The following is a 13,034-nucleotide window of genomic DNA, read 5'->3' on the forward strand; positions in this document are numbered from 1 at the left end:
GTGATACCGCGGTATTTTCCGAGACGGTTATCATACCGTGAAAATCTCATACCGTTGCAACCCTAATCACGATATGGATTTTTAATATCATATTTCTGTGTCACGATATATTGTATACGATATAATATTGCCCACCCCTAGTTATTACACCAAACATTGATTTCTGAACTCCTAAAACTTTATGAATATGAACTTGTTTTCTTTGCATTATTTGAGGTCTGAAAGCTCTGCATCTTTTTTGTTATTTCAGCCATTTCTCATTTTCGGCAAATAAATTTTCATTTTACTCAAACATATACCTATAAATAGCAAAATCAGAGAAACTAATTTAGAAACTGAGGCATTTTTTTCCAGAGCTGTATGTTATTATTAATCTTGTGGTTTCACAAAAAAAATATGTGTTTTTTTTCTCTACACACATAAAAATAATCCTTGCATAGCTTAAAACAGTTCCATTTGACTTTATGTCCCAATCACACTATATAAACTAAAGATGGGCGATATGGTCCTAAAATAATATTGTGATATTTCATGATATTTTTGCAATAACGATACTCTTGACGATATGACAAACGAATAAATAAAAAATATTATTTTAAGAATACACTACTGCAGCAAACTAAAAAATATATTTTTGCATTTATTATTGCATACGATATGATTTGGTACACCCCTAACTGAGATATTAAAATATACAAGAATTTTATCAGTCAAAGATCTAAAATGTCCTGATATTAATAATGCACTCCAAATATCTTACAAATATCCAGGACTGAAATAGGTAGTGTTAGGTAGTTTGAAGCGCCTGTGTTTCAATAAAATATTGATATTCATCAACTTTTATCAATAGCATAATATCTAAACTATATGATATATTTGTATTTGTATTTATTTATTTAGAAGGGGACAGTGCATTTTCATAAAACACATGATTATACATAGTTAAAAAAAGCCAGAATTAGCCAGAAGGCTAGTTTTCATCTGTAGTCCCCAGGCCACGATGTAAAAAGGCAAGAAGAAGTTTAAAAGAGAAAAGACACAAGATAGAATTACAATTTAAGAAAAAGAGATATTGATATATTGTCCCACCCCTCTTTATGACTATACTACCTTCTAAGTGAGATAGTTTGGGCAGCAAGGCATCAAGGCAGTGTTTCCTGTGTGCAGACACAGCCTATATGTATATTTCTGTGATTGAGTATGTTGATAAATGTCATGACATCATTATTATAGAAAGTAGTAAGTAAAGTGGTTTAACTGTTTCAAAAAAGAGTTATTTAAAACTATTATTTTAAATGACACTGTTTTAAAATACTATATACTGTATGGTCATACACTGTACCTCTAAAACTGTATATTCTTCACTTACTGAATATTTTTCTAGCTAACTTAAATAAACTTGAAATAACCGTTTTGAAACACTGTATCATTTGAATTCATTATGGGGATAGAATCTAATGTCATTCAAGGCTTTTCTTCCAAAATTGTAATGGAGCCTCATGGCTTGAACTTTCAGCCCAGACAGGAAAAATATGTTAAATCAATGTTCATATTTGTTCATCTCTAATGCATTACAAACAACATTGATCTCCAGCATCAGAATTGATTTTTTCATTAATATTATTATTTTTGCTTTAGTTCATAACTATTCAATGGGAGCATCTTTCCCCTAAAAGCAGTGTGAGAGTATTAGTTCAAAACCTTTAGCCAAATGAAAGTTGATTTAATGTCAGGATTTAACGTAATACTTAACACTAACTGATGATGCCGATGATTAGGCAATGTTACCATTGATTAAAGGATGTTTTTCTTTTCATCTCCATTAAAAGACAAAAAAACAATGTTTATTCAATTATCTTTCTATCATATCTTTTTAACATTTCACTAACATATTCGCTTAGTGAATAATTTTCTAGCTCATTATAAAACTAAACACCCTGCCTGTGTGATTTTGAAACACTGTATCACCAACATGTACTGTGGGGACAGAATCTTATGTAATTTAAGGCTTTTCTTCCAAATTTGTACATGAAGCCCTGTCTTCAGGCTCACACTGCCAGGATTTCCACATTCATGCTCTCAGAAAGAGCTTTAACACACAGGAACATCAGGGGCACATGATCCTGACTGGAAACACAGAATAGCTGAAACTGCACTTAAATAGCAGGACTGGGATCCTGATACAGCTCATCCACTACATGCCTCAGGCTGATCTGTCTATAGCCACATTGTAAAAGTGATAGACTGTAAACAGTCACACTCATTACACACAAAACACTCTCCACTTTCAAGTTTAACCCCTTAAACCCCAGGTTTTATGATCATGCAGTTATTAAAGTGCTGTCAAGTAGTTGGAAACATCCCATATATCAATAAAGTATGCTGAATCTGCGTTTATTCTTCGTTCTTCTCTCTTACGCATTAAAACAACGTTGATCTCCAAAATCAGAATTTATTTATTTGAGCACATTGATTGTACTTTGATTCATTATTATGGCTTTATGTGTGTTTTTTGTATTAAACTTACAATTTACATACAATATGTAGGCTACAGTTCGTCTGTTTTTTTCTCTATTCTCTTATTTTATAGTACTGTGTGCTTGCAGTATAGAACAGGACATTTAAATACTGAGAGGAGCACCTTTAACATAGAGCCCAAACCATCCAAACCCTTTAGCTAAATGAACCCTGATTCAATGTCAGAATTTCAACACTAACCGATACCTATTAGGCAATGTTAAATCTTTCATTTAAGGAGAGATAAAATTGGTGTTAATTGTGATTTTAATAGTAGTAGACCTAGTTTATGAAGTGAAGAAGAGTAGGGTACACCCCTGTACTTCTTAACTTATATTAGGGGTATTAGGGTTTAAAGGTGAATTGCACAAGTACAGTACCAGTAAAAAGTTTGAACACACTTTCTCATTCAAAGTTTTTCTTTTTTCCTCTACATTGTAAATGAATACTGAAGTCGTCCAGACTATGAAGGAACACATAAGGAATCATGTAGAAACTTAAAAGTGTTAAACTAACCAAAATACTCTATAAAGCATTTAACTTAGATGGTTATTATCTGGTGTTCTGTTAACTTGCAGTTTCTGAGGCTAATAACTGTGAGGCTGATTAACTAATCTTGTGCAACAGAGGTAACTCTTGCTCTTTCTTTTCTGGGGTGGTCCTGATGAGAGCCAGTTCCATCATATTGTTTTTGATGGTCTTTGCAACTGCAATCAAGTTCTTGTTTTTTTTTCCAGATTGACTGACTAATTTCTTTCTTGTACTTTCCTGTACTAATTTTTTGCAATAATGTGGATTAAAATATGGCTATTCACTGTATACCAGCACCAGTGATGCTCTAAAACACATTAAAACAACAAAAAAGCTATTCCAGGTGACTCTGCCTCTTAAAGTTGACTGAGAAAATCCAGCCAAATGTGCAAAACTGTCATCTAAACAAGACTTTTTTTGAACACTTTTTTGTTCCATATTTTTTTCTTCATAGTTTTTTTAATGAGTTTAGTATTAATCTACAATGCAAAACATTTTAAAACAATAAAAAACACTGAAAGGGTGTGTCCAAACTTTTGGCTGGTACTGTATATTTTTTCACAAAGCTGAAGTCTAGAGTTGGCTGTACTCACCAGCGCGTGCTGTCATGGAAGTGCTCAAGAACCGAGTATCCAAAGAAGGCATCGCGCGGTCCACGGAACACCACGGGGTGATCCAGGTCGATATTGAAAGAGTAAGCCACGGTCACAGACAGATACAGACAGATCACATCCAGCAGTCCTCTGCTCCGCGTGAACAGCGGGCTCATCCTGCCGCACATCCTCGGCGCGAGCCCTCAAAAACCCAACGGTAACAACGCCTGTCTTAGTGTAGGAGACCCCCAAAAACTACATATAAAACCCCTCAAAACTACATACACAGAGCCCAGAACTACATATACAGACCCTCTAAACTACATCTAAAAAACAAACTACATAAAACCCTCTAAACTACATACGCAGAGCCCCCAAACTACATATAACGACCCCCTAAACTACGCAGAAAGAGCTGCATGTAAACTACGTCACTCTGAGGAGTGTGCTGAGCTCGGTGTGCAGCGCGGCTGTGGAGCTGAGTGAAACCCCGCCGCGGCTCCGGAGCATTAGTCCGATCATCTGCGCGCGGACCGCTGGACCCGCTCCTCGCGCTGCTCGCTGCTGGCGGTAAGTGCGCTCGCGCTCCAAACACACAGCCTGTGCTGCTGCGCACGAGCGTCACATTTCATTTCAGCAGAGGCAGCCCAGCATATACACCCCCCCCCCCCCCCCCAACCAGTCCCCCCGTTCCCCCCCACCCCAACCAGTCCCCCCGTCCCCCTGCTGCCCCCTTCCGGGGGAACACGGAGCCCAGCTTGGATCTCCTCGCAGCAGCTTCCATTTTGTTTTTATTTGTTTGTCAAAAGTTTGGACAAACCTTCTCATTAAACGTTTTTATTATTTTTTTTCCTACATTGTTGATGATCATTGTAAAGTGATCCAGAATATGAAGGAACACATGATGAAGCATGTAGAAACTTAAAAGTGTTAAACAAACCAAAATACTCTGTGAAGTATTTTTAGATGCTCTTATAGGGGCATCTAAATAACTCTTGTTCTTCCTTGCCTGAGGAGGTCCTGATGAGAGCCAGTTTCATCATAATGTTTTTGATGGTCTTTAAGACTGCAGTTAAGGATACTTTTAAAGTTTTTGAAATGTTTCAGATTGACCTACCTTCATTTTTTAAAGTATTTTCTCTTTACTAAGTTGAGTAGTTCTCACCATAATATAGATTCAATCATTATTCAATAGTGCTATTCACTGTATACCAACACTACCTCTTCACAACTTTACAACTGACGCTCTCAAACACATTAAGAGACAAGAAATACAAGTAATTATCTCTTGACAAGTTCAGCACAGCTGTTAATGCTGTTATGCACGAGCGTCACATTTCATTTCAGCACAGGCAGTCCACCAGTGTTTCCCCTTCCCACCCCCCAAACCCATCCCAATGCTGCCCCCTGTCGGAGGAACGCGGTGCCCATCCAGGACTGTTGTGTAGTTGTTACAGAAAGCAGTGGAAAGTTCTCAGAGTGAAAGGCAGAATGGGAGCAGCTAGGTCTTCTTGATCTCTTGATTCACTCAATGACAAGTTGCTTAATGAAACCCGGTAACTGCAGAGCATCTACCGCTCTGACTTTAGTGATAATGTGGGTTTTGAATGATTCCAAACATTTTATAATTGTAACGAGTAACGATGCAGCAAATAAAAATGTGTATTAATAAACTCATCATAACCATATGTAGTGAAGTAAAATTGAAACACAGCCGTAAAAGTGTTAGTCCTCCACAATCTCCTGATCTAAACCTGATGAAATGAGATGGTGATTTGAGGTGTTTTGGGATGAGCTGGAGCTTCACAGCGTGAAGGAAAAGCAGCAACTATTGTTCAGCACCTCCAGGAACTCCATCAAGATGCTGAGAAAACAATTCCAGGTAACTCTCCCTCATGAAGACACTGAGATTAAAATAACAAGAGTGTACAGATCTGTCCTCAAAGATAAATGTGCTGCTCAGAAGAATCTAAAGTATAAAAAATATTCTGTTTGTTTAACACTTTTTGTTTACTAAATAAATCCCTATGTCTTCTTGTATAGCTTTAATATCTTTAAAACTAAATGTGTAATGTAAAAGAAATAACAAAAGAAAGAAAACTTTTCACTGGTATTGTACTTGTACACAGCCCTAAAGGCAATCATTACATGATATGCAAAAACACTTAATTCATTTTACAGTTTATTATGTATCCATACTGCATTAAAATGGGGTTTTTACCTTTAACCCAGATAGTATTTTCAATCCTGCTGTGCTGTCATTTGATCTTATTCACATTTAAATCAAACTATGGAACAAAAAGAGTGAAAGGTGAGGACATACTGATAGTTTGTTTACACTCCACCAAACACACCAGTACACTCTAAAAGTTCCTTCCAATTCCATTCCATCTTAAATAGTCAAGTAGTTACTTTAAAGTGCGGAACTGATAGCTAACCGATGATAATCACAGCAGCACTGTAACAGATCATGAGCAGAAAATACTCCTTTTTTCTGAGCTTTTTAAACTGGCAGCCTAAGTGTTCACCACTACATTTCCCACAAAAAAAATCTCATAATATTAATACTTTAATCTAGAAGTAATTTTTTTTAATTTAATTTTATTTTTAAATATTATTTCATTTGTATTGCCCCTAAAACAGTCATAGATGAATACCACCACTACAACAAGCTGAAATGCTATTTCTGCTGCATCCAGATTAGTAACATTACCAGCATATTTCAGATATTAGGTTATATCAAAAAATATAAAAGTGTAAACATTTCTGAAATTCGGCTTTAAAACCCACAGACTTTTATTTCAGGAGTGCTTTTTAATCCATTGCAGCTAAAGATCCAAAACACAGTCTGACTGTTCTAACAGTACACATAAGCTGCTGTAACCAGGGAAACTTATGCTTAGCACTGCAGTGTCAATTAATAATTAGTACTGTTATTTGGGACATTCATTTATAAGTACTGTTAATTAACTCTCATTATATTATATGAAGTGTTGTGTTAGTTCTCAGAACAATGACTGAGCACCCCGGCATCCAGAATCACAAGGTTTCTGAGATGCTTGCATGGAGTTGAGAAGCACAAAGTACTCAAAATTAGGTGTGAAATACCCTTTTGAAGATTTCTGAAAAAAAAAGAGCAAGTCTAATGAAATAAAAGCAAAAGCTGTAATAAAATGTGGTGACCAAAATACTGAAAAATGAAATAGTTGTTAAGGCTTTTGTGTTTTCTGTTACATATTCTCTGCTTCTTTGCAGATGCTAAAAAATTATATTCTGTACTGCAAACAAGTGTTACTTTCCCCATTTTTTTCTTTAACTGGAAAATTCTGAAACTTCTGAAAAAAAAATAGGCAGACACATGCAGGCAAACACAGTTCACAAGCAAGATTCCCAATTTACTGTAAATAGATTTTTATTAGCCGTTTAAAATGTAATAATGTGGCAACAGTCACAATGTGCCCTATTATACAGATTCATAAGTTCTTTTCCAGTGATAATTTACAATTTACAGTATGATGTATTTTGTCAGTTTTCCTGAAAATATAGCATTAGTTCAAATAAATCTGTAGTAAATCAAGTACTAAGAGCCTGCGTGTCTAAGTGATCCACACACATGTGCAGAAAGGGCATTTAAAGGGATGCTACACCTCATCGTGAAAAAAGAGAAGATGAAAAAGAACATAAAACGTTTAAGAAAACATAATTCATACTTATTGCACAAAACTTAAATTCATAAAAAAAATCTACATTTAAGAACAAGGAAATCCATCTACCCTGGACCGAAAATCTAAACAATAAATTACAAAGGTATAATTTTCTTACAGGATTTAATCTGAGCAAGGTCTAACAGTTTATTTAATAACCTACACCAGCAACTGTACAATCACATCATCCCAATACCTTCCTCACACTGTCACTCACACGTCTGCTCTCCCAGGTCACACACCCACACAGGCAAACACACACGTAAAGAAAGGGTTATTAGTCAAGTGAATAGCGATTCTAGCCCCTTTAAACCATATTGTAGCAGCAGCAACAGCAAAAGCAGCAGCAGCAGGATCTGTCCTTCTCTCTGATAGACCAGGCACGGTTCCACCTCACCGGAGCCAAGGCTGTGGGACACGGGCACAGAGAGAGAGAAAGAGAAAGAGAGAGAACAGAAGACATGTCAATCATATGAACAGGTGAGCACATAATGATTTTATATAGATAACTCTAACCTGCTTGTGTATATATTAACCCAAAGGAGCCCATTGTGAGGTATCTGTGGTACACATCTTTTAAAAGCTGTGTAAAGTTCCCTACATCCCTCTGTCCTTCACTTTAACTCATCCTCAGAGCAGAACAGGACTGTGTGTGTATGTATGTTAAATTATCTGACCTTATTTTAAGAATATAGGAGTGCTGGGTTAGAGCTACCGACAAAGGTGTATTTTAGCTTCAACAGCTCTGTTCCAACAATTTCAACAATAAAATATGTTAATGAAATGTTTATTGTTTCATATAACTTACTCTGACACCATTTATAAAACAAAATGTTAAGATACAAGTTGTGAAATTTTGGTGTATCAAGAAAAACTGCTTGCTTTTTATAGCCACTTCTTAATTCATCTTTCAGCTTTACAGAAGAAGCAAAATCACAAATGCTGTAAATAAAACTACTGTACTGATATATGAGCAACACATGATACCGTGTTCCATGGATTAAACATCTGTAGGAGAAACACCTGCCTATAAAACTCTCTGTTGGCTCCATTTACCATAGTTACTCCATAAATCAGAAAACTAATGTGTGCATTTCAAAACTGTCTAAAAGCATTTTATAGAGAGTAGCAGTGGGTCAATATATTGTTAAGGCGCTTTATCGTATTATTTCGGCTTTTTTGTATTGTATAGTATATATACATGTCGTCAAATATGGGTATATTTATTGAAGCACAGGCACTCTATACTCCCGAAGGCTACGTTCACATTAGCAGGCAGAAGTCACTTAGACCTTTTTTTTGCTCAATGTAGCTCAAATAAGATTTCTTTCATGGCTGATTGTTTCTGAGCCACTTCTATATGTGGTCCTGAATCAGATACATATCCATGGACATGCGACATGAATGTGAACGGTCAAATCAGAATTCGTGTTTCTTTTTGGTTTTACGGTGCACTACGTGCTTCTCTCTCATACCCACACATCTCTTGGTGCAGCTGTGCAGCTATAGCCACAAAAACAGCAAAAGCAAACAGCCTGGCCTTTTTTCTCCTCCTCGACCTGAGCATGTACTTCAGACCAGCTGTTTACTCTCCACTCAAGAAAAGATGCTCCACATATGAGCTTCTAACACATTCATTTCACCTCTGTAAAGATACGAGTCGTCTCTCAAATATGAGGTTCATTCTTGTTGGTGAAGAAGGTGACGTTTATACACGTATCAATGTGAGCATGTGAGACGTTACAGGGACAGATTAGTTCAAATCACACACAGATACAGATCACTTACATTTGTGAATATGAACCATCGAGATCTGAGAGAAAAATCTGATTTGAGCAATGCGGCTTATAATGTAAATGTAGCTAAAGACTCGCCTCCAATTAGATTTAATCTATAGGCAGATAATCTAAAAACAGACTTTACCATCACTCTGGAATCCTCACGCTCCAGAACCTTCTGGGCCTGGTCCGGGGGAAACTTCAGCATGGAAGTGATGACTTTGGCCATTGTCTGTGGACAACAAACCGAAAGACACTTGTTAAAAATAGCTTTAATTCACACTGAAACTCACCTTATTCTGCCATGCCCACTTTCATAGGTGTGTTTTTTTCTGCATTTTTGTTAGAATATCCATCAGTTCATATTACATGTTTTTTGGTCGTATCGTATTTACAGTAAATCAAGTCTGAAGAAGCTGCTGCTGCGGACCATATTTATAGTTATTCACAGCATACATGGGGACACCACACAGCTAGCTAGCTAGCTTGCTAACTAACTTATATCCACTGCCTTCCACAGAAGAGGTGCTGTGGCTGTGGCTGAAATAGCTAAATATAAAACCTCTTCCAAACATCCATACATCAGCTCTTACCATTCTATGTAGGGGAAACCTGGATAAGGTTCAAGTAAAAAGGTCACATCAGGTGCTGTGAGGCTGCCTGAGAGGAAGGTAGCTGTACAGCTAATCTATGAGAACGGGGGCATCCGCTTCACCGGAGCTTCAGAACAGAGTAATTTATTTGTGTTAGGATGCTCTGGTGTTGGTTTCTCTTACGCTGAATGGTAAGAGCAGATGGATGGATGTTTTTAAATGTAGCTCCTTCAACCACAGACCCAGCTCCTCTTCTGTGGAGGGCAGTGGAAATAAGTGATGTGAAGTTTCCCAGCGCTGCAAACGTTTAGTGTTGAATTCAAAACTATGCAGTTTAAGTGAAATTCTCCTCTGTTCCAGTTACTGTGACACCATGTGAGTATACAGCTCTGGAAAAAAAATAAGAGATCACTTAAAATGATGAGTTTCTTTGATTTTACCAAATTAAAAACCTCTGGAATATAATCAAGAGGAAGATGGATGATCACAAGTCATCAAACCAAACTGAACTGCTTGATTTTTTGCACCAGGAGTGGCATAATCCAAAAGCAGTGTGTAAGACTGGTGGAGGAGAACATGCCAAGATGCATAAAAACAGAGATTAAAAACCATCCAAGGTTATTCCACCAAACATTGATTTCTGAACTCTTAAAACTTTATGAATATGAACTTGTTTTCTTTGCATTATTTAAGACCTGAAAGCTCTGCATCTTGTTTGTTATTTCAGCCATTTCTCATTTTCTGCAAATAAATGCTCTAAATTACTTTTTTTTTTTTTGGAAATTGGGAGAAATGTTGTTTGTAGTTTATAGAATAAAACAACAATCTTAATTTTACTTCAACATATACCTATAAATAGCAAAATCAGATAAACTTATTCAGAAACTGAAGTGGACTCTTATTTTTTTTTCCAGAGCTGTATTATAATCCATATGAATGGTCCGCTGCTGCACCAGAAATTCCAACACAAATAAACAAATGTGGCCCCATCCTTGTGGTCATGCAGAACAAGGTGGAGAACACACCAAGAGCCAGGAGAATTCCATCAGAATAAGAGAGTGGCATAAAACTAATGTGTGCTTGGCTTAGAGGAGGCTGTTGTGACATACTTTCCAGCTGACAGCACGCCAGCATTACATGTTGACATTTCACTGTTGGAAGACAAGTATGCAATAAATGATGAAATGATAGTTTCACCACAAGCACCAGGGAACATCATGTGACTGCACATGACCTAAAAGAACAGAATAATACCTTTTGTAGGAAATAAAAGAATAAATAAATAAATGCACTCAGACCAGAGTGAAGATTCAGTGTGAAGAGTGACACAGTACACAGTACTTAATACAGTACAGTTATAATCATATTAAACAGAAACTCTATATATCAAAGAAAACGTTACATATTAGCCAGTGAAATATCAAAACAACCCTGAAACCAATGCCTAGGTTCTCACTCAACCCTTAACCCTCCCTCATAACATCCCTGTAAACAATTAAACCTCGCAAAAGCAAAAATGCTCATTATCTGCCGCATGCTGTGTAATCAGCTCCAGCTACCATCAGCCAGTGTGTGCGTGCTCCAGCCTATAAATACGATCCTAATCAGAACCAGTGCTACCGCTCAGCCCCGGCACTGCTCATAAAAAGACAGGCTCAGCCCAGTCATGTGACAAAAACTCTCCACCGGCTCGCCCGCCGGACATCCTCCCTCACATGGAGGCCCGGTGTGATGTCATAAGGCCACCGACTGTTTATTGTTAGCCTAGGGCTTCCCCGCTGACTTTAGGGCCCTGTCAACTGGGCTGTTAATTAGCCTGGACTAAATGGACAAGAGTCGTTAATGAGGGTCCAGCTATGCGGACACAGTGTGTCTTTTGTATGGGCTGCTCAAACGGCAGCGGACATTCAATCATGTGAAAGTAGACCTTTTTTTTTCTATTCAGCCTGCTGGCTAAATATACTGAACTTGCCATCACTAGCTAATATTTCCTGGGTGTATAATTTTACAAATCGTACAGTCAATGTCATCGTATAACACAGGTAAATAATCTGCAAACTGTAACCAATAAATTAATTAAAAATATATATTTTTTTATTATTATTTTTTTTACCAATTTCGCCTGTTTTGGCCACAACACCCTGCTATAGTTCACTCTTTTTTAAAATAATTTTATTTCAAATTTTTCCCATTTGCTCCCCAATTTACACGGCCAATTATCCAACCCACTCACTAAGACTCCCCCATCACTAGTAACTAGCAACACACCAGGAGGGTGAAGACTAAGACAAGCTTACTCCGATACATGTGAAGTCAGCCACTGCCTCTTTTCGAGCTGCTGCTGATGCAGCATTACTGAGCAGCCACCCAGAGGGAGCAGGGCCAATTTTGCTTCCTCTGAGCGCCGGCAGCTTGATAGCAAAGCAGCATGAGCTGGGGTTCGAACCGGCGACCTCCCGCTCATAGTGACAGCGCTTTAGCCCGCTGGATGTGCAGCTTATAAATCAGTTATAAATTTTTTGCTTATAATAGCATTTACATTTCTTACATTCGTTATTTTATTTACAGTTAAATATCCACTATAAAAACATGCATCTTAAAGTGTGATTAATCTCAGTTAATCACAGAATATTTCTGTGATTAATCAAATAAAATGTTTTAATCGACTGACACCTTTAAATTAAATATAATATAAAATGTAAAACAACAGTATCTTACAAAAATAAGTACACCTAGTGCTGGGCGATATGGGAAAAATCATATAACATTTTTTATATCACGATAACAATATATATCATGATATACCACATATGACAATGAAAATATGACACAATAATATCATTGCTTACTTACTTATTATATTTATTTATAAATAAATGAACAAACACGAAAATGAGGGTATTCAATCTGTAATTTCAGTTCATTTTAGTTTTTTCTTTTAATTATGTTTTTATTAGTTTCAGTTACGGAGAACTTTCACTTTCAGTTTTTGTTATTTTCTTCTTTTTTCTTCGTTAACAATAATACTTGGTTACTTAGATATATAGTGATTATCATACCATAGCTTTATATAAAATAAAAATAGTATTAAAAAACAGATGACCACATCAAAGACTGTGACCCGGCCTGAGGAAAGTGATGGGAAATCTCGGTTCGGGTCCAGGCAGAGAAAAAAAAGTATCCTGCTATTTAAAAGAATGGAAAATGAATAATGAATAATGTCTGTCTGGCTTAAAATAGTTAGATAAAGTTATTAACAACATTTAATAAAAACAGAAAAATAGATATGTAATAAGAAAATGACCAATTAAACTAAGC

At 36.7% G+C, this 13,034-nt stretch overlaps 2 protein-coding genes across 2 annotated transcripts in view; both read right to left on the bottom strand.

The window, feature by feature from the left end:
- Positions 1 to 4,267, bottom strand: part of itga9 (integrin, alpha 9) — a 137,820-nt gene extending 133,553 nt beyond the window's left edge. The window contains exon 1 of the mRNA XM_007237268.4: positions 3,642 to 4,267. Within this exon, the coding sequence (XP_007237330.3) occupies positions 3,642 to 3,829 (188 nt within the window). The 5' untranslated portion in view covers positions 3,830 to 4,267. The remainder of the gene's footprint in view (positions 1 to 3,641) is intronic.
- A 2,768-nt stretch (positions 4,268 to 7,035) lies between these two features.
- Positions 7,036 to 13,034, bottom strand: part of golga4 (golgin A4) — a 101,418-nt gene continuing 95,419 nt past the window's right edge. Inside the window, exons 24-25 of the mRNA XM_007237265.4 lie at positions 9,269 to 9,355; positions 7,036 to 7,753 (exon numbers count right to left, since the gene is read on the bottom strand). Coding sequence (XP_007237327.3) covers positions 7,739 to 7,753; positions 9,269 to 9,355 — 102 coding nt within the window. The 3' untranslated portion in view covers positions 7,036 to 7,738. The remainder of the gene's footprint in view (positions 7,754 to 9,268; positions 9,356 to 13,034) is intronic.

The sequence above is a fragment of the Astyanax mexicanus genome, chromosome 7 (genome assembly GCF_023375975.1).
Source record: "Astyanax mexicanus isolate ESR-SI-001 chromosome 7, AstMex3_surface, whole genome shotgun sequence".
In the NCBI taxonomy this organism is placed as follows: Eukaryota; Metazoa; Chordata; class Actinopteri; order Characiformes; family Acestrorhamphidae; genus Astyanax; species Astyanax mexicanus.